The following is a 22488-nucleotide window of genomic DNA, read 5'->3' on the forward strand; positions in this document are numbered from 1 at the left end:
TGATGGCGGGGCGGGGAGGACCCGGTCCTTACCGGCTGTGCGGGGCTGGTGCTGGCAGCAGCAGCTGTCTGCGAGAGATACAGAGCCGACAGCTCCTTCACAGAGAGTGTAGAGCACCTCCCTCGTCCGTGCTGAAGTGTGAGGCTGGTGCTGCCTGATGGGTCTAAAAGCGACCGTGCCCGATCATCTGAAACAGGGACAGAGGTGTGCGGTGAGCCACGGGCAGGAGGGCAGGGCCGGCAGCTTCCCACGGGCTCTGCTGGGCTCCTGGCCCTGCACACCGAGGCACCCCACAGCCCCCGCCCTGGTCCCCAAAACTTGACATCACACCCTTTCTGTTCAGGGAAAAAACATGGACATTCCTGTTGCAGTGTGATTTCCTGTTTCACCTATCCCAACCCCCTCAGGTGTGCCAACCTTTCCCACCCCCCTTTTGCCCTCCTGCCTAAGAGCTGTCCATCAATCTTAACATTCCAGCAAGGGCATCGTGTGGTTGGCAGAAGCTCAAAAGATGCCCCTCAGGTCTAGGCTCATTGGCCTGTCCTAGCATCTACATCCCTTGAGCCTTCCCCTGCTCACACCTGGTTGGCCCTCACCTGTCCCTTCCCCTCCCCCTGTCCCTGGGGCTTAAAAGGACACGAGACCATGCGGCCTGGAGTTCTGTCGTGAACTGTTACCACATTCAGAGGCCTACCATGCTGAAATAAAACTCTGGATTAAGACTCTACGATAGAACCCGCTCCTTTTCTCTTCACTGTCACCTGAACCTTTTCCATCAGAGGTAAACTGAGTTCCTACTCTGCCTGGATTTGTTCCAAGTGCCCAACTGCAGCACCCAGCTGGCCAAAGGTATCTCTGGGGTGAAAACACCGCAGCTGCAGCCTTTCGTCCAGCAGCGAGGGCTAGACGAAGCCAAGCACGACATACCCGGAAACATCGGGATTAATATTCTATACATTCCCATCTCCCTGGTGGCTGAGGTGGATGGTTGAGCCTGGATGAGAGTGACACTTTGGCAGTGACCTGATGGCCCCATTCCTGCTTCCCTGGGCAAGGCCATCACCAAACATGAGCCAGTCAGAGGACATGGAGGAGCTACACACATCCAACTTGAGGAATTTCAACTTTTTTTGCTCCGTGGCCACACCACTTTCCTATGGGTGTGCCTCACAAGCAATTACATCCACTTCTCTTTGCCTCTCCCGTGGGAGCTCGCTTCAGGAGAGATTAAAAGGGTGAGACCTGCCACAGTATGTACCAGGGAGCCCTTGGTAGAGCCTTCAAACCCTGCTCTGAATTTAGAGATCTGATATTTTGAGCTGCACCAGCTTCCATGGGGTCCCCCCTTTGAAAACTGGGCTCTTTCAGTTTTCAAAGAAAGAAGCAACTCCAAAATGTAGCCAAGAACTTTCGTTTTGCATTAATCTGCCAGGTGTGAGGATGGTTATCTCCACCTCCATCACAGACATACACAATATATAGAACTTTACACCTCTAGGGTGCCTCTCAGCCCTCCAGGTTAGTCAGGGCTGTAATTTCTCTGTTCCCACTGTACAAACACCAGAAGGTTCTCCCGTTCTCTGCAGGGCTTGTGCTGCTGCATTTGGATTTAGTGAGGTATTTGCAATGCTTTTGCTTTGAACAATGGGCTCTCTCTCCACAAATCCAGCTATTGCACAGGCAGGAAAGGGCTGATGTACTTTTTAATATGTGCACACTAGAAGCACTGCAGCCATTCCAGCATTCTTTGCCCTAAAACCTCAGCCCCCAAATCACGAGAATTGAAAACAACAAACATAATGACTCTTCTTCTTTGTGTTCTGAATTTTCAGGTTTTTCTCTAAAAAATTGAAAGAAACTTTGTTTTTATTTTAATTTGATAGGAAGCAACTCCATGCACTAAAAATGTGCTTCAAACGAAATACTAGTTCCTATAAGCACAAACATGCACCAAAAAGCCGTGATGATAAGAGCAGAGGGACCTCAGTGAGTTGTCAGACCCTGCCAGCTGTGCTGCTGGAAGGTCCCAAACCTCAAGATTTCTGTTGTCCTTTATTCCAGCTGCTCCTGCAGGTGTGTAGGCTTTTTGATGCAGAACCAAGGCTGGATACATGGGGAAGCAGTGGGATGCAATACAGATTTAGCTGCTGGAGGTCACTAGGACACCAGAGGAGGAAACAGAAGGTATTTCCTTAATGTTTTGGTTTTTTTTCCTAAATCTCCATCTAAATATGGCACCTCTCTCCCTGATTTCTGCTGTCCACAGCTTAAACACTGAGTCAAAGGGAATTATCTGTCTACAGCCACTGCAGACAGTGGCAAGGGTGGGTCAGAGCTGGTGCATCCTGAGATAGGCTGTGAGTTTGTAACCACCCTCTGGCTGCACCATTTTCCCCCAGTCTGCTCAAGACACCCCAAACTGTGACTATATCCTGGATTTTTGAGATGAACAGCATCCAGGAAATCATAGAATGGTTTGTGTTGGAGGGAACTTTGGAGAACATTTCATTCCAGCCCCCCTGCCATGGGCAGGGATGCCACTCACTAAATCAGGTTGCTCTGAGCCCTGTCCAAGTGGCCTTGAACACTTCCAGGAATGGGACATCCATAACTTCTTTGGGCAACTCATTCTCACTACCCTCACAGTAAAGAATTTTTTCCTGATATCTAATCTCAATCTCTCCTCTTCTGGTCTAAAACTGTTCCCCTTTGTCCTAGGGACATCAGGAGGGTCCTTGCAGCAGGTACTGAACTAACTTCAGAAACCTTTGGGGAATCTGAAATTCCTTTTTGAGGAATTTGAAAAATCCTGTCTGGGAATGTCTTTCTTTCATCCTACATTGCTGAATTACCTACTGGAAAGACAAAAAGGAGTCCAATCAGTCTGACAAGCAGCAAATTTCTTCTTTGCATGGTAATGGGATTTGGCTAAGTCCTGCAGTAAGAGCAATGGGGAGAACTGGGCACAGTGAGCCTTCAAAGTAGAAAGGAAACCAAGCACACATTTTCAGCCTTTCTGGCTGGGAAAATGAACACAAGCCCTTGGCTGTCCTGAAAACCACATCTAGGAGGTGGGAGCACCTCATGGCAATGCAAGGCTGACAGAATTGCTCCTGTGCTTGACCATTTTGGTGAGAAGAGCTTAGCAAAAGCATCCCTGTGTCCATGAGCTGGGCTGGTGGTGTTTACTGGTCTCCTCCCACCCCAGGCTATGGGCATTACTGCTGAGATGATATAATTTGTACTGACCTATAGGCCTGTAGGTTCACATACTGCACAAAGAAAAGCAACATGCCCCTCCAGCCATGAACAAATAGCGCAGCTGAAGGAAGATTTGCAGTTCAGGCAGAGGGAAATAGCACAGTGTCAGTGGTGCCCGTTCCTTCACCCCTTAGCTTGGATGGATGATAAGCCACAGGGCTTGTTTTAATGACAGATATAATTAGATACAAGGCTTTTGTTAAAGGCATCCCCTTATTGCTTCCTTTTTTTCCTTTTTGTTTTCTTCTTCCCTTCTAATTTTTTTTTTTTTTTTTTAATGCACAGGCTGTGCACAGCCCTGTGTTTGCTTATCACTTCTCACAAAGCCTCCTGCCTTGGAGAAGGGCTGCTCCAAACCTTCTGTGCTGGCTCTGCGCTTGCACAAAAATCTGGTCTCTGCCTGACGAAACAGGCTGCTGCCTCCCTCTAAATTGCTAATTATAGATAAGAGCAACAGAAGAACAACAGTTCGTTCTGCTAATGAGGGGGCTGATCTGTCACATGTGCCCGGACAGTGACATTTGAGCAGCACCGAGGACAAGCCAGGAGCTGGGAGCAAGGTGTGGCTCCACGGCATCCCCTGGGAGGGAGCGGGGAGCTCCCCGGCCGGAGATGCTGAAGCACAGCTAAAGGTCACTATGCACTCAGGCTTAGGGTGATATTTGCTGTGTTTGAGGTGGAAGCCAGTGTTGGGGAAGATGAAATAGGAAAGCCTTATAAATATGATTGTCTGGCAAAAGATTTTAAGAATATGGAAACTATAAGTGATATTGAAATGAAAGCAAGCTTTGAGATACCTCAGTTACTGAACAACAGGAAAACAATGGTGTGGCCAGCTGAAGGTGATCCCCTTTTGATGAAACAACACCCTCTGCTTGCAGACAGGCCCAAGGGTCAGAGCAGACCCTGCCAGCTTGGCAGAAGGGGCCCAAAGAGGAGTTTATAGGGTTTAAAATGTAAGACAGTATGGCAATGTAATGATTCTTATAGGCTGTATGTAAATGCTATAGGATTTGTATCTTGTACTAGATTGGTTAGAGAGAATCAGAATATTCAACACAGAAGAAGATTTATGGTATTGTAACGGGAACCTCGCTCTCTCATCCTCTTTACCACTCTCTTTATCTCTCTCTCCCTCTCTCAGCCTGCTCTGAGCTGTGTCTGGCAGCTCCCAGCAGGGCCCTGCACCCAGGCCCTTTGCAATAAACCCCAAGTTCCACGACCTGGCTTCAGAGATCTTTCATCTCCGTCCATCCTGACCATCCTACCCCCCGACACTCCTACAAGCCAGCTCTGAAACCAGGGCTGGGCTCCCCATTTCTGCCTCGCTGAGCAAAGGGCTCCGCTGGCGCGCTCGGCATCCGCCCCGGCACTGAGCGATGCATCCCACGCTGCGCTGATTGACCGCGCCACTGCGGCCCCAGGGGTGTTAAACACGATACCTCAGGCATTAAAGCATCCCCTGTGAGCTAAAATAGGAGGAAAAGATCTCCTGAAGCCCCCCTCCTCCTGTCCCACACAGCGGCTGGCACCGTGGCCGACGGCGCTGCTGTCCAAATGAAGGATACAGGGAATGCTCTTCCCTGCTGGCGTTTGTCGGTGCAATGTCCTTCGTGTCACTGTCTGGCGCCGGATGAATCTGCACATTTTGTGTCAGGGGCTGCAATGTTTGCATGCCCATAAGGAGCAGCTGTTGGGCTTCTTGAGCTCTTCCCATGCCCTATGTATGTGCAGGTTGGGCTTGGTTTACAGCCTCTCTGCCCTGTAAGTCACACCCCAGGCAGGCAGGGAGGAAACTTGCAGCAGGGCAAAATAATTCCTTGTATTCCTTTGTACTCACTGATATTTCTAATCACAGGGGGAGTAGGCAAGGCAATGGGGAGAAAAGATTCATAAATTTATCTGAAAGTTCACTCACTTCCTCTCCAATTATTGCCCATAAATCACTCAACTGCTTTGTCTCCTGCTGGAGATAATATTGCAGGTCTCTTGAACCAGAATCATCTTACACCTGGCAGCCAACTCCTAACAAGTGGAAAACAAATCACCAACAAAACCCCTGCCCCCTCCCTCCCCTGAGAAAACCCCATCTCAGCAGTAACAGGGCAGCTCTGTCTCACTCTACTTTCTATTTAAACCACTTTATCCAATGAACAAACAACGCTACCCACCTGTTGGTGTCCACCACCTCTGCTGCTGGCACTCCTTCACAGCCCGGCTCCCACCACCAACCCCAGTGAGCTACCGAGCGCCTGAGTCACCTATTAAAAAAGGAAGCTGCAAGCTCAGCACCAGTCTCCTGGGTCGCCTGGCCAACCACATGTCATCAGCTGTGCTCCCAAAATCAGCCACCCTGAGCAAACACAGCTGCTAAGCAAAGCCCTTTCTGCCGCCGCCGCGCGCGCCCCACGGCACTGTGGGAGCTGGGCTTGTGTAATGGGGCCTGGGAGCAGATGGGGGCTTGCACAGGGCTTGTAGAAATCAGAGGGAAAGGGATGGGCCTCTGGGGCAAGCTCTGCCTGGGTTCTGTCCCTTTTCATTGCTCACTGATGGGAGTAGTGCTGCAGAGAGCGTCTCCTCCTGAATCCAGCATCCTCCACCCTCTGCTCAGTGTCTGCTGATTTGTTGCTCTGCAGGTCAATTTTGGGTTTGCCTTGCTGGCTGCTGGGCCTGGCCTGTCCTGTGCCATGGAGAACAGATGTGCTGTTGGTCTCATGCCTTGGCTATGCCATGCCTCCAGTACCACGAGATATTTGGGGCATCCCATGGTGCAGGACCCAACCCCAATTCTCAGAGGCCAATAGGAGCAAAGGGACTCCTGTCCTGGAGCTCCTCAGCACTGGGGCAGTCAGGGCAGAAAAACAAGTGATTTCCTCAGATTGTGAAAGCAACTTTCTATTGGATGGAGGTGAACTGACAAGGAAGTGCTGCTTTGTGGCTGTCTGGGCTGGTTGTTTCCTGGGAATTTGGGGCTGGTATTCCCCCCTGCCTGGGATCAGCCATGGGTTACCCCCATGAGACAGTTACTACCAGCTCAGCCTCCTGACCCAGGAGTGTGTGACACCCCTGTGTGACTGGACATGTCCCCAGTGCCACCTGCTTGTCCCTGCTGTTCATCCCAGTGAAACATTAACACCTCACTGACCTGTCCCAAAGCTGGAAGCACATCCCTGCAGATGGGGACCCCATTTCTGAGTGCCTCTGCCCTTGGAGGTGGCAGCTGCATGTGCAGAATCACATCTGTCCCATCCTCCTCACAGTTTTTCTCCCCGGAGAATCAATTTCCTGACCAAAGTGACTCCTAAATACCAGCCCAGCTCCATGGCTGGGCTGGGGGAATTTGCACAGATGGGTGAGCACCCATAAAAGCTGGCTGGGAAACCAGTGCTGCTGCTTAATCCAGGAGCCAGGCAGCCCATTGGGGGTGCTCAGGCAGCAGGGAAAGGTTTAGATCTCTGCCCTAACCCCTCTGTCAGCAGCCCTGGCCCACAGGCAAGCTCTGCCAGAGGGGACACATTCTGAGGGAGGTGTGGGAAGCAGGGCAGGCTCCCTGCTGCCCCAGTTTGGAGGCTGCTGAAAAGGTGAGTGGTTCTGGGATGCTTCAGTGATGGGTGGGCAGGGAAGGGTAGTTCTGGGACAGAAAGGATTTGGGTAGGAGAGAATCTCTATCTGTTCCTCATTGCCCTCATGACCCATTCATGAGGCTTTAGAGAATGTTAAAATAGCATCTGTTTTATTCTGAAGGAAGGGGGGGAAAATGGTGGGACAAAGGTGCAACAGGGAGCATGGATGGGATTTTAGAATCTAGCAAAGACTGAGGAAAAGTCATACTCTAAAACACTCTGCTCACCCTCACGGGTGCTGCCCCCTGTGATCACACTTTGTTCTCTTTTCAAAGCACAGTACTTTCTCTCATTTTCAGTCCTACAAAGGACTGTGAGTGTTTGAAATTCAAGCTTTTTCTCTCTGCCGTGGATTGGCCCATTCTGTGGCAGAGTGGCCATTGTAAACATGTTCTTTTGACATAGAATTCATGTGCTTTTTTACTGGTTTGGTCCAAGAGTACCTGTTATAACTATACATTCTAGGATTGACCTTCAAAAGTAAATTACTGAGATTTCCTCATGCTCACCTACCAACTCAGATATAAGAACAGCACTGATTGCAGCTGGATGATTAATAAAAATCATACAACCTAACAAGGCTTTTTTTTTCCTGATTCCAAACTTTCATGAGCACACCTTGCCCTTTCAAATAAATTTGTCCAGCATCACTTACAATAGATCCCTGATTTGGAGGTGGGGAGCCCTGCTGGTATGGAACATAAATGTAATGACTAACACATATCAAATAAATAGCAATTATTCCCTTTTGAAAGGGTTTAAGAGAGATTTTGCCCTGTCTGCAAGCCATATCTTGCAATTATTATGGGAGCTCTGGTACACAGAGCTAATAGGTGATTTCTGGGGTGGGAAATGGACTGAAAAGAAAAGCGCCAGAAACAGAGGAAGGTGCTAGACAAAGAGGTAAAATAAAATAATGGAACTAAAGACCAGCTGTGTTGAAGAGGAAATAAGATTAAAATTATCATTTAATGCTTTTAGGCATTGTCCACTAATTATAGTAAAATAATTAACGTTTTGCACACGTGTAAAGTTGCATTTGCACATCTGAGAGGGTGGAAGGGGGTGAAGGAAAAAAAACATTTATTGAGGAACATCTTGTTTCCTGCCCTTGATTTTCAAAATCAGATCTCTTTGCAATTTACAGCACCTCCAAACTGAAGGTTCATGATCTTTGTTCACTTCTGAAAATGTTTTTGGCTCTTTGGTATCAGCTGGAATGTCCTTTACAGGAGCAGCATCGTGACCCCCCAGGTAATTTAGAGAGCTTCTGAGAAGAGCTGGGAAAATTTAGCCTCAGGCAGAGCTGAGTATCTGCCCCAAGGCAGCTCGGGGCTATTTCTGGGCTTTGCAAAAATCCAGGAATGTGGAGGACTCTATTCTGGGCACCAAAAAAATGCCAAGAAGCTCTGCTGAGAGACAGCTGCGAGTGGCATTGCTGCCTGGGGACGTGGCCTTCCCGCGTGGGCCAACTGCTGCGGGCTTGTCCTTCCTGAGGGAGGGACCCAGCATCACCCCCAGGCTTGGTACCAAGGTGGGTGCAGCCCCAACCATGCCCTGGGCATCGCCTCCTTCTCTGTGTCCCTCGGCTGTCACAGCCATAGTTTATGAAAAATCCTTTCATTAGGATCTTTTCTCCTGAGAAGCTGAGAAGCTTCAGCTTCTCCATGTTTTGCTGCTTTGGAATGTGATTTGGAGGATTGTTTAACCAGCTTGTGAAATTGTTTTTCCTTGATGACCAGTGACAGCCACCTGTGTCGAGGCTGTGAGCAGTCACAGGATTTTATTATCATTCCATTCTTTCTATTCCTTGCTAGCCTTCTGATGAAATAATTTTCTCTCTATTATTTTAGTATAGTTTTAGTATATAATTGTCTTTTAATCTAATATATATCACAAAATAATAAATCATCCTTCTGAAACATGGATTCAAGATTCTCATCTCTTCCCTCGTCCTGGGACCCCTGCAAACACCACCTCACTCTGAGTCAATAAAGGGTTAATCAAGGCCCAGGGGGTGTTTAGTGACTGTCCCCTGTGTGTCACTGCCCCTGACACATCGAGGGTCACGCCCTGCTCGTTCTGGCACCCTCCAGTGACTTTATCTGCTATTCACAGAGGGGTTTTTCACTGCACCGGTGACAAACACCCCTGCTCCATTTCCCCACTTCTCTGTCTCCTCTATCCCGTCATCAGCACTGGTGTGGAGGGGCTTGCCATGCAAGCAAAGCTGAGTTAATAGGAGAAATAACAATTGATGATTTTACAGTGTATGCATAGCAAAGGAGAAAAGGCTGCTAGCATAGAAATAGATTAGAAAAGATACATGAAAATTTTTGTAAGCTAGACTACGTGCATAAGTAGATGTATAGATTAAATAGTAGATAAGTAGATGTGTAGATTAATAAGTAGATGCTTTATTAAATTTCTGTAAAACTTTTACTAATTATATTGAAGCTAATTGCTTTGCACCAATAAATATAAGTTATTGTGAAGTAGTTAATAACTTAAGATCACGCTCTTTGTTAAGAGTGTGATCTTAAGTTATTATATGTTATTATATAATATAAAATATAATATAAAATATAAATGTAAAATATATTATAATAAATATATAAAATATAATATAATAAAATAAAATATAATATAATAAAATATAAATATAAAAATAGAATATAATATAAATATATTTATAATAGAAGTAGATGTGTAGATTAAATAGTAGATAAGTAGATGCGTAGATGAATAAGTAGATGCTTTATTAAATTTCTGTAAAACTTTTACTGATTATATTGACTCTAATTGCTTTGCACCAATAAATATGTTATTATGAAGTAGTTAATAACTTAAGATCATGCTCTTTGTTAAGAGTATGATCTGAAGTTATTATATAATATAATGTATTTTATAATATAAAATATGAATATAAAATATAAAATATAAAATATATAATATATAATATATAATATAAAGATATAATATAATATAATATCATATAATATAAGTAGATGTGTAGATTAAATAGTAGACAAGGACATGTGTAGATGAATAAGTAGATGCTTTATTAAATATTAAATTTCTGTAAAACTTTTACTGATTATATTGAAGCTAATTGCTTTGCACCAATAAATATAATAAGTTATTGTGATGTAGTTAATAACTTAAGATCATGCTCTTTGTTAAGAGTATATAAGCTGGAGAACAAAAGAAACTTTTTCTTCTTAGATCCTGATCATGTGTGTGTATATCATGTCCAACCCAACATTAACACATGACTTTTATCCCTAACCCCTCTCCCAGGATCTGTTCCCTCTGCACTGCAGCACCTCAGCCCCTCCAGCCCGGAGTTCAGGATGACCATTCATGACAGCAGCTCCCCTCCCTCTAAAGCCCCTTCCCCAGGAAAAGCAGCTCCCAGCTCCCGCTGGAACAGCCTCAGCCTGGGGAGAGGGCTTCTTGGCATGCCACAAATACCAGACCTTTTAAGGGAAGCCCTCTCTCACCCCTCTGGAAAGATCCCCTGGGAATGTGTGTGCAGGCATCCCTGAGCATCCCCAGCCCCACGGCCTGCCTGGGATGCAGGGCCCGGCTGGGGTCAGGCTCCTGCTGCATCTCCCAGCATTTCTCTGCCATGCCATGGTGTTTACGTGGGGGCATGGCAGGGATGCCACGTGCCCTGAGGAGCTGCAGGGCCCTGCTTTGCCTTTCTATTCCTGTCCTGGTGTTTCCATGCTGCTGTCAGCTCTGCATTGCTGGCAGCCAAGAAAGCTTCATGCTGTTTTGGATGAAAGAGTCACACCCCAAACCAGTTGGGCAGTATCTTTTAAAGAGAAAACCCCAAACCCACTTGTAGCTACTGAGATTCTCAGGAATTTCCATTTGGTTCTGAGTGAGGCAAATTGCCAGTGGGAATATGGAAGAGGAGAGAAATGGTTGGCTTGAAAGTGTAAGACACCAGTAAGGCACAGTACTTCAAGGAAAGATTCCTATTACTCTCTTCAGAGCCAGTCCTGGGACTTTCACCAGTGCTAAAGAGGGATTTTCTCCCTTTTTGTAGCAGGTTTTGGGCATCCTTGCCTGGTTTTCCCCCAAAAGGAAGCTTTTGTATGCTGTAAAATACTGAGTCTATTCAAGGGCTGAAAACAGCCTTTGCAAGATGTTCCTACAGATTTCCACTCATGCTGAATCCCTTAATTGCCACTAGTGAATAATTTATCACTTTACCTGAACAAGAGTATGGATTTTTTATATTTTGCCTCTTCTCACAAGGTGATATCTGTACCTGAGGCATAGGGAAAGGAAGACAACACCACCTTTCATTCCCTAAATCCATTTTTTCTAACAAAAGTCTGAAGGTACTTCATGTTTTGTAGGTTGTTTTTTGGTTTTTGGTTTGGGTTTTTTTGTTTTTTTTTTGATACAAAGATTGGAGACCTGGAGGGAACTGGGGAAAGCTACAGAATTTCTGTTCTTTTCACAGCCTTCAGCTGGACATGAATCTCAGAAGGAAATATTGGCCACTGACAAATGCATGAGCTGAAAATAATAAAATAATGCTGTTTTCAGCTGAGGTCAGGCCCTTCCCATGGTGACTGAGGGGCATCCCCAGGGCTGGACCTGAAGTCCTGGCTCTCCTGGTGACCACGGGACAGCCCCTAGAGCCAGAGGCAGATGGATAATCAGGTGGGAGACACCCCTGTGCACACACAGGGGCACATTTCTGCTCCACCTTAGAGTGACACAGGTTTTTGGAGTGTCCTTCCACACATGTGAGCACAAACAGGGAGTGGGGTAAGGCCACATTAATGCTGCTGACCCCACAGGCTCCTGAAGCCCTTTGTTTGGCTTAGGGTCACAAATACATTTTTCAACCCTCTCTGGAGACAGGGATTGAAGAAAGAGGGAAAGAAATTCCCTCCTTAACTAATCCTCCCTGTCTCCTGTTCCCCAGGGATGTAAAATGAAGCAAAGCTCATTTCCTTCTGAACAGTCCACACTTTGCTGCCTACCCATTACCAGTCCTGAATAGGATTTGGGTCTGGAAGTGTCCCCTTCACCCCCAGCATCTGGATCCCATACAGATTCTTTCTTCTATTTGTGCTCAAGGTGATCATAAATAATAATATTTTTTTTGGGGAGACAGTAGACACTAAGATCTGTCCCCATGAATTTAAGCTTCAAAGCTGAGATTTTCAGTATTTTAAGAAAATTTTTCAGTATTTATAAGAAAAGCACACAGTTACAATGCTCTGTGTCTGTCTAGAACGCACCCAGGTGCCCTAAACCATGGTCATGAACCAAACCAAAGCCACCCTACGTGGAGCACACCTGCAGCACAGAGCAGGATTTACCAGGATCCAGGCCAGCAGAATAAAATCCAGGCTTTCCATGAGCTCCAACACTGCTTTCATAGCATGAAGCACTAAGCATCCTCCTCTGCCCTGCATTTTAGGATCAGTCTAAGGTTCATATTCATGCAACACTTCACCCCTTTCTAACCTACCCCACAATTACTTACAGGGAGGTCTCTGTAGTCCCAAAAGCTGAGTCGTGTCTCAGACAGCCCCAGCGGAAAATCTGTGTGCAGCCCAGGGCCAGGCAGCCCTTTGTGTATCCCAAAAGGAGCCCTGCTCCACACCCCACACCCTCAGTCCTGTTCACTGCCTCCCAGTGGTCTCTGGCAGCTGGTTTTATCTCAGGGTGCTGGGCTATGTTGAGAGGATGAACTACTTGGGCTATTTTTAGGGAACAGTGAAATGGCTCTTCCACCAGGCTGAGTCAATCATGAGTCCCAGCAATTCTGAGCAGGGGCTGGGAAAGGCTGGGGCCCTGGCTTATTTTCAGAATTTATTCATTCAAAATACCCCTGGTGTAACCTGGCAGGGGATGGGGATGCAGCCAGGCAGTGCTGCAATGGGGGAGAGGCATTTCCCTGACTCACTGTCATGTCCTCAGGCTGTGAGCCTCACAGCCAGGCCCCCCTGCCACCTCTGGCCACAGCCAAAGTTGGAAGAGAAATGCTGGGAAGGTGAGAGGTATTACCTACAATTTCTGCTTCCCTATTTCCTCATCAGTTCCAGTCTTTTAGAAGCAAGGAAAAAAAAAAAATCAAAAAATTCTTTGGGAAAGTGACTAAAGAAGGACAGCTACTCTACCTGCTTTATGGCAAGCTGGGAATTGCTCCTGTCACTGCAGCAATGTGGGGTCACAGGTGGCTGCTCTGGGAAGTGTTTGGAGAAGGATAATAATAATAAAAGCACCCAAACCTGGAGGACTCTCAGTGCCCTCAAAGTTCAGCTGGACAAAGGCTATTATTTTCATGTTAATGGTGAGTAAAACTGCGTGCCAGAGCTGGTGATGCTGCCTGGCCAAGCCAATTCACAAATACAAACATAACCAAAGGCTCTGGGGGTGGTTTTCAGAGCCCAGCTCTAGCAGGCTGGGATACAATCTGACTGATGTACCCAGTAATATTGAACCAGGCCCTGCTGTTCTCTCCTTGGTTTGCTTTTCTGACACCTTTAGAGAGTTCATGTTTGAAAACACCACCCCATGGCAATGGAAGATGTGGGTTGGCTGTGCCACTAGCACAAGTCCCCATCACCTGAGATAAAACACTCCATGCTCTTTGTTGCAAAGGGCCAAGCAACTGAAGCTGATTTTGCAGTTTCTCAGAATCCCAGAGTGGTTTGGGTTGGCAGGGACATTAAAAACCATCCAGTTCCCAACCCCCTGCCTGGACAGAGACACCTTCCACTAGACCACGTCGCTCAAGGCCCCATCCAATCTGGCCATGAGCACTTCCAGGGATGGGGGCATCTACAACTTCTCTGGGCAGCCCATTTCAATGCCTCACTACCCCCTGAATAAAGGCTTTTTTTCCCTAACATCTAATCTAAATCTCTCCTCTTTTAGTTTTAAATAATCCCCCCTTGTCCTCTCACTACATCCCCACATAAAAGGTTCCTTTCCCTCATTTATAAGCCCTCTTTAGGCACTGAGAGGTTTAAGTTTTTTCATGCACTTCTCCTGAGTAGTTCTGCTGGACTTTTTCCTTTGCCAGGGGTGCTTGGAGGGGCTGCTGCCCCTCTCTTTTCCCTGTGGGTCTGCAGGTATCAGGAGAGGACACCACACATCACCCAGGCTTCAGCTCAGCATGAGGTGTGGTTTCCTTGCCAACATCACGTGGCATCGCCTCCATCACAACCTGTCCAGCTGCAGATGAACATCTGTTTTCATGAGGCTCCTGGAAGGGCCCAGCTCCTCTCTGCCATGGCCCAGTTTCTTTAACAATCCTGCAGGGCCATGAGCTGCTATTCTCCTCTGCCTGTGTCACACCCAGTGCCTCTGGAGATCATCACCCCTCCTTCTGATGTGGTCTCTGCATTCTTTGTTGGTTCCCTCCATAACTGAGGGTCAGAAAAGGAGCTGCCAGGAGGGTGATAGCAGGTCCTGGATGGCCAGCCAGGTGGTGGGGCAGAGGGCTGGGGATGGCAGGGGCTGTCAGCAAGCACACAACTGCTCAGGTAGCACCAAGGGGGTGGCAGTGGTGCCTGCAAACACAGCAGTACACTGGGAGCTGAGATATCTTATTTATTCCATGTGCATGGAGGGACACAAATGCAGGAGGCCAAGGGCAGAGTAAACCAGCTCAGTCAGCAGATGGCAGTGGGTATTTGTGTGTCATGGGCTGCCTGTGCCTGGCAGGAGCACACAGGGAGGGGGTGTGTGTGCATTTGTGTGGAGTTCTGCTCTCATCTGCCACATCTGTGTGTTGTGTCTGCACACAAGGCTGGCTGTCACACTCCTGCTGTCCCTCTCCATCCCTGGGTGAAGGACCTGCTCTGCTGTGGGCTGTGACCTCCATGTGTGTCCCCTCAGTGCCCCTGCAGTCCTGAGAGATCTGAGCTACCTGGCAGCTCTGCACAGCTCCTGGGGAAAGGGTTTTGTCATCCTGTCTGAAAGACAGCAACTAATTAGAAGGCAGGAAATGAGAAAAAATAAATCACAGAGGCACTGGGGTGTTCTGAGAGGCACAGAGTGTGTGAGGGGAGAGATGAGCAGCCCCAGGGTCTGGAGCAGAGGGCAGCCCTGAGCCCTTGGCTGCCATGGGGTGGCTCTTGCTGGAAGCCCAGGGGAGAGGGCAGGAGGGTCTCAGCAAGGGAAAGGCTCTTCAGGTTAGACTGAGTGAAAGCAGAGACTGGGGCTTGCAGGAAAAGCCAATTAGGAGGCACAAGCCTGTCTGCTTTGATTGCTGGCAGATCTCAGCCGGGCTGAGCAGCAGAGGCTGATCCCCTCCCTGCCCTCCAGGAATCCCTGTGTGCTCCCATGGCAGCCTCCCCAAAAATGCCTGTGATCCCAGCTCCCCTGATCGGTCACAGGGGCTGGGAGAGGTGACAGGGGATGGGTGGCACATCCTGCTACTCCTTCTTTCTGTGATGTGAGGTGCTTGAGTCGGGGCACAAGATGGATCTCGTGCTTAAACACCCCAAATTTCCCTCCTGCCCGAGTGGCAGAGGCACAAAGCACTGAGGGCTGGACAGACTGGCCACTTACATGAGCCCTGACATTCATCTCCTGCTTCTCATGCCCATGAAAAGCAACTGCTGGAAGGGAAATGAGCTTTTAAGGATTATTTTGACTGTACGAGCCTCTACCATGGCAAGTGCCGGAGCTTCCTTGAACTCCGGCGTGAGCACAGCCTTTTATCTTAAATCAGCATTTCTCCCCCGCCTTTCAGGGAGCATTTCAGACCTTTCCAGTTCACTGGCCATGTTCTCCCGAGCCCATCTGCCGAGCAGCACGGTGCAGAGGGTGGAATGAAGGCTGCAGAGCCCCGGGTCAGTCACCGCGACAGGGAGGGCGGCACTGCCCCAGCGCCGGGGCTGGGACGCGGAGCCCCGAGCATCCTTGAGGAGCCCCGAGCATCCTTGAGGAGCCCCGAGCATCCTCGAGGAGCCCCGAGCATCCTTGTGGAGCCCTGAGCATCCCTGCGGAGCCCGGAGTATCCTTGAGGAGCCCGGGTTTGGGATGGAGGGGAGTCGGTGCCGCTGTCGCTAGATGGCACCGCACCCCCTCGCAGAGAACGAGCGGGGCTGCAGCCAGCAGGGGATGGAGCCTCCCCGTTTGAGAGCTGGGGTTGTTTAGCCTGGAGAAGAGAAGGCTTGGAGGCGGCCTGTCGGAATTCAGGGCATCCCTCTGGCTGTCCTGGATTGCCAAGACCCCTGCCAGGGGGCTCAGAGATGCTGTTACAGAGCCTAAGATGCCCTGTGGTTTTGATTATGACCCATGGAGCAAATTACCAACCTTATATGAAGATCTGCAAGCCACAAAAGTATAAGTAGAATACTAATTAGTTTATCATGGGGTGAAAAAATAGATTTTTTTGGGTTTTTAGAATGGGGGTTCAGGAGGCAAGATGGAGGGATTTGGGCATGTCCAGCCTTTCTCCTTCTTCTTCTTGGCCTCCATCTTCTGCTGTGATGTTGGCACTTTGAGATTAGTTTAGAGTAGAAGCTCACTGTCTAACATAGGTGATAGGTATTGGAAAGTAACTGTAAATAATGTACACATAATTTTTAGTATAAAAAGATAACACTGCCCTGAGGGCATCAGAGTGCCTGTGTCTGACCTGCTGAGTGGACCTTGGCAGTCCAGAGAAAGAATTTTATAGATAAGAAACAATAAACAACGGTGAGACCGAGAACTGAAGAGTTCTGACTCCTTCTTTGACTGCTGGGCTGGGAAAAGAGACTTTCTAACGTTTCTTGGGGTCACTGTGACCAGCTAAAGTCCTGAGGGTGACCTTATTGCTCTCTACACCTTCCTGAAGGGAGGTTGCAGACAGGTGGGGTTGGTCTCTTCCACCAGGCAGCACTGACAGAACCAGAGGACAGAGTCTCAAGCTACATCAGGGAAAGTGTTGGTTGGATATTAGGAAAAAAAAATTCACAAAAGAATAATAAAGTACTGGAATGCTCTTCCCAGGGAGGTGGTAGAGTCACCATCTCTGGATGTGTTTAAAAAAAGACTGGACATGGCACTTGGTGCTATAGTCTGGTTGAGGTGTTAGGGCATAGGTTGGACTCGATGATCTCAGAGGTCTCTTCCAACCTCATTATTCTGTGATTCTGTGATTCTGTGATTCTGTCAAGCAAACCCTTGAACCAAACCCGAGTGTCCCTGCCTGCAGGATGGGGGACACCACTGTTTCCTGCCCTCTCCTTCACCTCCTCTCCTTGCTTTGAAAATTCCCCTCGTGTAGAGGTGGAAATGAATAGAATAGAATAGAATAGAATAGAATAGAATAGAATAGAATAGAAATGGGGAGGAGGGGCTTGCAGGTGGGTTTGAGGCTGCCTGGATGCTCTGTAATTTGTAGTCACCTCAGGCTCCTGTTTCATCTTTGCTCTGCACTGAGGGAACACCCCCGTGTGCCCTTCAGCTGAAGCCCTGGATGATGGAGCAGTGTTAATACACACACACACAAACCTGTGTGCAGGTCCCTCTCCTCTCTTCCTTGGCCACAATTGCCTCTCTCTAATTGCCAAAATCCATCTAGAAGTTGTTGATTTTTAAATCCAGAGTACTCAGAAGATTCCACCTGCAATAAATTAGCTGGTGCCTTCTCCTTTTGAATGTTAAAGGACTCAAGCTTTCAACTATTTCCCTTTGGGAAAAATGGTTCCTTGATTTGCTGTATTCCTTCCTAGGAAGAATTTTGTTCTGCTGTGTAAGTCTTCCAGTGCTCAGTTTAATCCCATTATTGCAGACTACAGCCACTTGGACTTTAATCAGTGACTTGGTGACGTCCTTGGTGGCAGCTTCCTCCAGATCATCTGATATCACCAGTGTGACCAGGGGCACACAGCCCAGCTGGTTTGGCTGCTTGGGAATGTATTTTCTAAGGGGTGTAAAAGCCATCCCCTGGAGCAATGCTCAGCCCTGCAGCAGTGTCTCAGGTGTGACTGTGCTGTGCCTGCAAAGAGATGCAGCCACTGGTGCTTTGACTTTTTGTGCAGTTATTCAGCTCCCCACTGACGTGTGTTTGCTGATAAACCCAACTCCAGTCAGCAGAGCTGTCTTGAGCACTGCCAAGCTGTTGCCCTCCATATCAGACACCCCAGCCCCTGAGAACTGTGCTTAGCTTGTGCTATTGTGTGGCTTCAAACCACTTGACACTGCTTTCCCCATCCCAAGTTGGGGATGTCCCCTCGTGTTCCAGGTTGCAAGGCAAGATGTATTCTATTACCAACTCTATGGCAGCTGTCTTTTGTCACGTGGGCAGTTTGCCTTATCTCTTCCACAATCACTTCTCCCTCAGGAGGGGACACCTGCTGATAACAGCCATTGAATGTCACTGCATGGCTGATAAGAACTACAGCATCCCACTGGGAGATGTGAGCCCAGAGGGAGGAGCCAAGCATTCCTACCTGGATATAATCCAGAGATTCTGGAACACCAGCACAGCTTCTCCACTGGATTTCCCAGAGGAACAGCAGCTGCCTCTTCTTCCACTGGATCTTCAGAGGAAGAGACTGCACCCTTTTCTACAGGATCCCTGCTCCAGCAGAGCCACCCCTGACACTGCAGGAGGGCTGAGCCACAATTCCAATGGGACTGCTGCCAGCACCCTGACCCACAGGATGTCAGGCTGGGTTCTGACTCTGTCAGGGTTGTTCTAGTTTACTGCATCGTTTATTTTATCCTTTTACTTTCTTCCCTATTAAAGATCTATTATTCCTGCTCTCATATCTTTGCCTGAGAGCCCCTTATTTTAAAATTTATAGCAATTCAGAGGGGTGGGGAGGGTTTACATTCTCCATTTCAGGGGAGGCTCCTGCCTTCCTGAGCAGACTCCTGTCTTTCCAAACCAAGACACCTCCTCACCCCTCAGGAAGGGCAGTGGGGCTGTCCCTGTGGGGGATGAGGAGGATCCCATTGAAGATCTGCCCTGGTCACTGCTGGGGCTCCTGGAGCACCAACATCTCTCTGTCTCCATGGGAATGACAGAGCACAGCACAGGTACAGCCTTGGATGTGTCTGGTCCCTGAGAGATTTGGGACAGCTGGCTCCTGGACTTTTTTAGGAAGCATTACAGCTCCTGTCTCAAAGCAAATCCAGCACCCACCTCAGCGGGAGCTGTGGCATTCCCAGCTCCCTGGATGGAATTGCCTCCCCAGAAGGACCTCACACAAAGCCCTTCCAATGAAGCCATGGCTATTACAAGGCCTTTGAGTCAGGGGTTGGGGCGTGGTGTAAGGCTCTAAGATAGGCCATGATTCACCCCTGGCCAGCCAGGGAAAAGACATTCCTGGTGCTGGAAAAGGCACACAAAACTGTGACAGCGTTGAGCTAGATAGACTGGTGACATCATGTGCTCTGATACTAAAAAAAAATCCCAGCAATGCTGTGGAAACCCAGCAATGCTGTGGAAAACATCATTTTTGTGCTCCTCTAAGAGACTTCTTTTCCCATGCAGCTGGGTAATTAAATACAGGGTCTCAAATCCAGGCAGTGTGTGATCCTTTTCCCCCTTCTTGTGTGAAAGGCAAGAAATAAATGGGAAAAAAAAAAAAACAACAAACAAATCCTAAATACTTGGTTTAAGGGGACCCTGGATTCCTGATCCAGGGCCAAAAATCCTGGGATGGTCCAGTGGTCTCTAATCCAGTCATTATGGGATTTTTTGGAGAATGGTTTTTTTCAGCACCAAGTCAAACAGCAAAGTTTGGTAAAATTCTATTCTTTCCCATGCAAAGCTTGGATTTTTCACTCTTGACAAATGCCTCTTGCCTTGAAATATCCCTGACCTGCTTTAGTCCTGATGATATCATAACATTAGGGATCACTTACATGCCCTATCTTAAGCCAAGGATGACTCTCTCTGATACACCACTGCTGCCAAATTCAAAAAGGAGCCCAGCCAAGGCTCCTTAGTTAGGTACAAAGGAACCTCTCCCTCTTCCTCTCCTCAAGGCTGAGGTGCAGGGAGATATTACTCATCCCAAACTAAACATGGATGTATTTCTTCCTTGGTATTTAATAGCAGCTATTTTTAACTGCTGGGATAACAGCACAGGGAGAGCCAGCATGGCTCTGTGGACTCATCACTGGCCCAGATCCCGGCTGTGCTGGGATTTGCCAGCTCTGTGTGGTGGGACTGATCAGGGCTGCAGTCAAGGGCTTGTCTGCTCTCTGTGCTCCCTATCCTTGGCCACATTCCTGAGTGTCCAGCCCTGGCAGGACCCCCATGTCCCCAGGCAGCATCGCCTGCTCAGTGTCTGCTGTGGGGTTCTGTGGGAAACACAGCTCCGTGTAAGGACCAAGCAGAGCCTTCCCAGCTGCATCTATAGAGGTGGAAACAGGGTAGCAATGATGCCTGGAAACCAAAATAAATCCAACTCACAGCTTCTGCCCGTGGCTGAGTCATCAGCTGTATCCGGCACCGCGGAGATGATCCCCTGCCTGTCCCGGGACTGCTTCCCTTCCTGTGTGGGAGCAACAGCAGGGAAACAGGTAAATTCCCATAAATAGAGGAGAAGAACTGCACAAAGACCCAGTGAGGGGAAAGTGACAGCACCAGAGACTTTCCAGAGCCAAAGGTGGATTTTTTTTCCCTGCAGGACCCAGCCTTGGCTTTGCTCTGTTCTCTCCAAGGGCTGTGCTTCACAGTTTTTTGATGCTCCACCTCATTTCCAGAGCTAAGTGGTGGTGCTTTCCCTACCTGTTTTTGATTTCTGAGACAGGATTATCCATCCATTTCCTTTACCAGCTCCCACAATGATTTTTGTGCCTCAAACTCAGTAGTGATGGGAGCTGCCCTTTGCTGCTCTCCCAGTGAAGGACCAGTCCCTCGTGGGGGCTGATACCATACAGCAAAGAGATGAACAAGATAAATTCTGATAAGGTCTCATCCATAATTAATATTCCAGATGATATCAACATGGTTGATAGAGTTTCTCATGTTTTCTGGATGTAGGTCTCTCTCCAGGCTGCCCATTCCTACCAACTCCTTCCCTCCAGGAAGAGGATCACGACCAGGAACAGTTTGTTGAACATCTCACCCCTGCCCCTGGTGCCATCGAATCACCCAGGGCTGGGTGGCACTAGACATAAACATCTACATGGAAACCTGTGCCTAGGGATTCACATCAGTGGGTGATGAAACACCACCAGAAAATCCAGGAATTACAAGGATAAAAAGTATTTCCAGAGCTTTTTGAAGAAGAGCACCTACTGACCTTTGCAGCAGACTCCTTCCCTGTGGTGGTGGCAGGACTCCATTGTGCCTTCCTCTGGATGCTCTGGAGAGGGGAAAGGAAGGCTGGGTCTCTGTGGGGTTTGCTCTCCAGGCTCAGGGGCTGGATTGTGGTCAGGATGCTGGTGTGATCAGCCTCCCTGTTCCTCACGGGGCCTTTGGGAGATGGTGCCTCCAGTGGAGCACAGGGTGAGCTCTTACAGGGTGGGGTGGTTTTAGGGGGGTCACAGCTGGTCAGGAGCCCTCTGAAATTCCTTGCTGGAGCACCAGTCTTAGGGATGGGAGCACGCTCCATGGGCTTGCTTGGGCACATATCACAGGGATGACTTCGAGGTAAGGCACAGTTTTTCCCCACTGGAGTGGCATTGTTCTGGGATGGATATCTTGCTTCCATGAACTAAAAAAACCCAAAACCAACAGAAACAAAATATCAAAACAGATTCTTATATCATTTCAATAATAAACCATGTGAATTTTTTCTTTCCTGCTCTTCTACTTCAAGCATCACATCTGTTAATTTTCTAACTTTGTGGAATGAAAGAGTATCCCCTCTACTTTCTATGGTCTCTGAAATAAATGTTAAGGACACAATAGCTTGTTTTTGAAGTGCTGATGTTTCTGGCTTGCCTGTTTCTGGTGAACCTTCCTGACTTGTCCATGAACATGCAAGAAAGCCTTGGAGTCGAAAAAATATGGCCTGTGGTTGTCTCCTCTCTTGGATCATTGCTTTATTCCCATCTCCATCCTCCTATTCTATGAAAATGTGTTTCCAAACAGGAGAAACCCCCCCTCTCTATAATTTAATAAGAAATCTCCAGTTTCTTCTTAGAAACCTGGACCAAAAATAAAAATTTTCAGATTCTGCCTTTTGTTTAATTAGATGGAATTCATCTTTCTGTGGTCAGTAGGAATCAACCCCATTTTTAGCAGAAAAGCTGGATAAAGTCCAGAATATCTGGCTTCTGGTGTGTTATCTTTTTTGTTCCAGGTTGTAAGGGGCCCCTTATCACAAATCAGGGTCAAATGAGCAAACACAGAGCTGAGAACTGCAGGTTATGCCAGTGAGTTTGCAATCAAAATATGAGGAACACTGGCAGATGGGAGCTGTCCCTTTGCCATGATGTGAGAACAGTAGTCTCAGCTTCTGGCTGGGGGGAATTCCATTTAAGATCCTGAACTGCAGACCCCTAAATGCAAAATCTACCCATGAACTTGGTGTCAAAGTCCCATTACAGTAAAAAAACACCAAGAAAGTGCTAGAATGGTGCAGTAGAATGGCAGAAACGACACAAGCACCTAATTTGAGATGCAGAGGGCAACATCAGTAAACCTCCAGCTGGTGGA

General features: G+C 48.0%; 1 protein-coding gene across 1 annotated transcript in view; it reads right to left on the reverse strand.

The window, feature by feature from the left end:
- XIRP1 (xin actin binding repeat containing 1) overlaps nucleotides 1-22488 on the reverse strand; it is a 35308-nt gene that overhangs the window by 10999 nt on the left and 1821 nt on the right. The window contains exons 3-5 of the mRNA XM_071428512.1: nucleotides 21128-21541; nucleotides 20293-20374; nucleotides 33-187 (exon numbers count right to left, since the gene is read on the reverse strand). Of these exons, the coding sequence (XP_071284613.1) occupies nucleotides 33-187; nucleotides 20293-20374; nucleotides 21128-21541 (651 nt within the window). The remainder of the gene's footprint in view (nucleotides 1-32; nucleotides 188-20292; nucleotides 20375-21127; nucleotides 21542-22488) is intronic.

This window comes from Agelaius tricolor, unplaced genomic scaffold, assembly GCF_023055355.1.
Source record: "Agelaius tricolor isolate 1412-34295 unplaced genomic scaffold, bAgeTri1.0.p SCAF_6, whole genome shotgun sequence".
NCBI lineage: Eukaryota > Metazoa > Chordata > Aves > Passeriformes > Icteridae > Agelaius > Agelaius tricolor.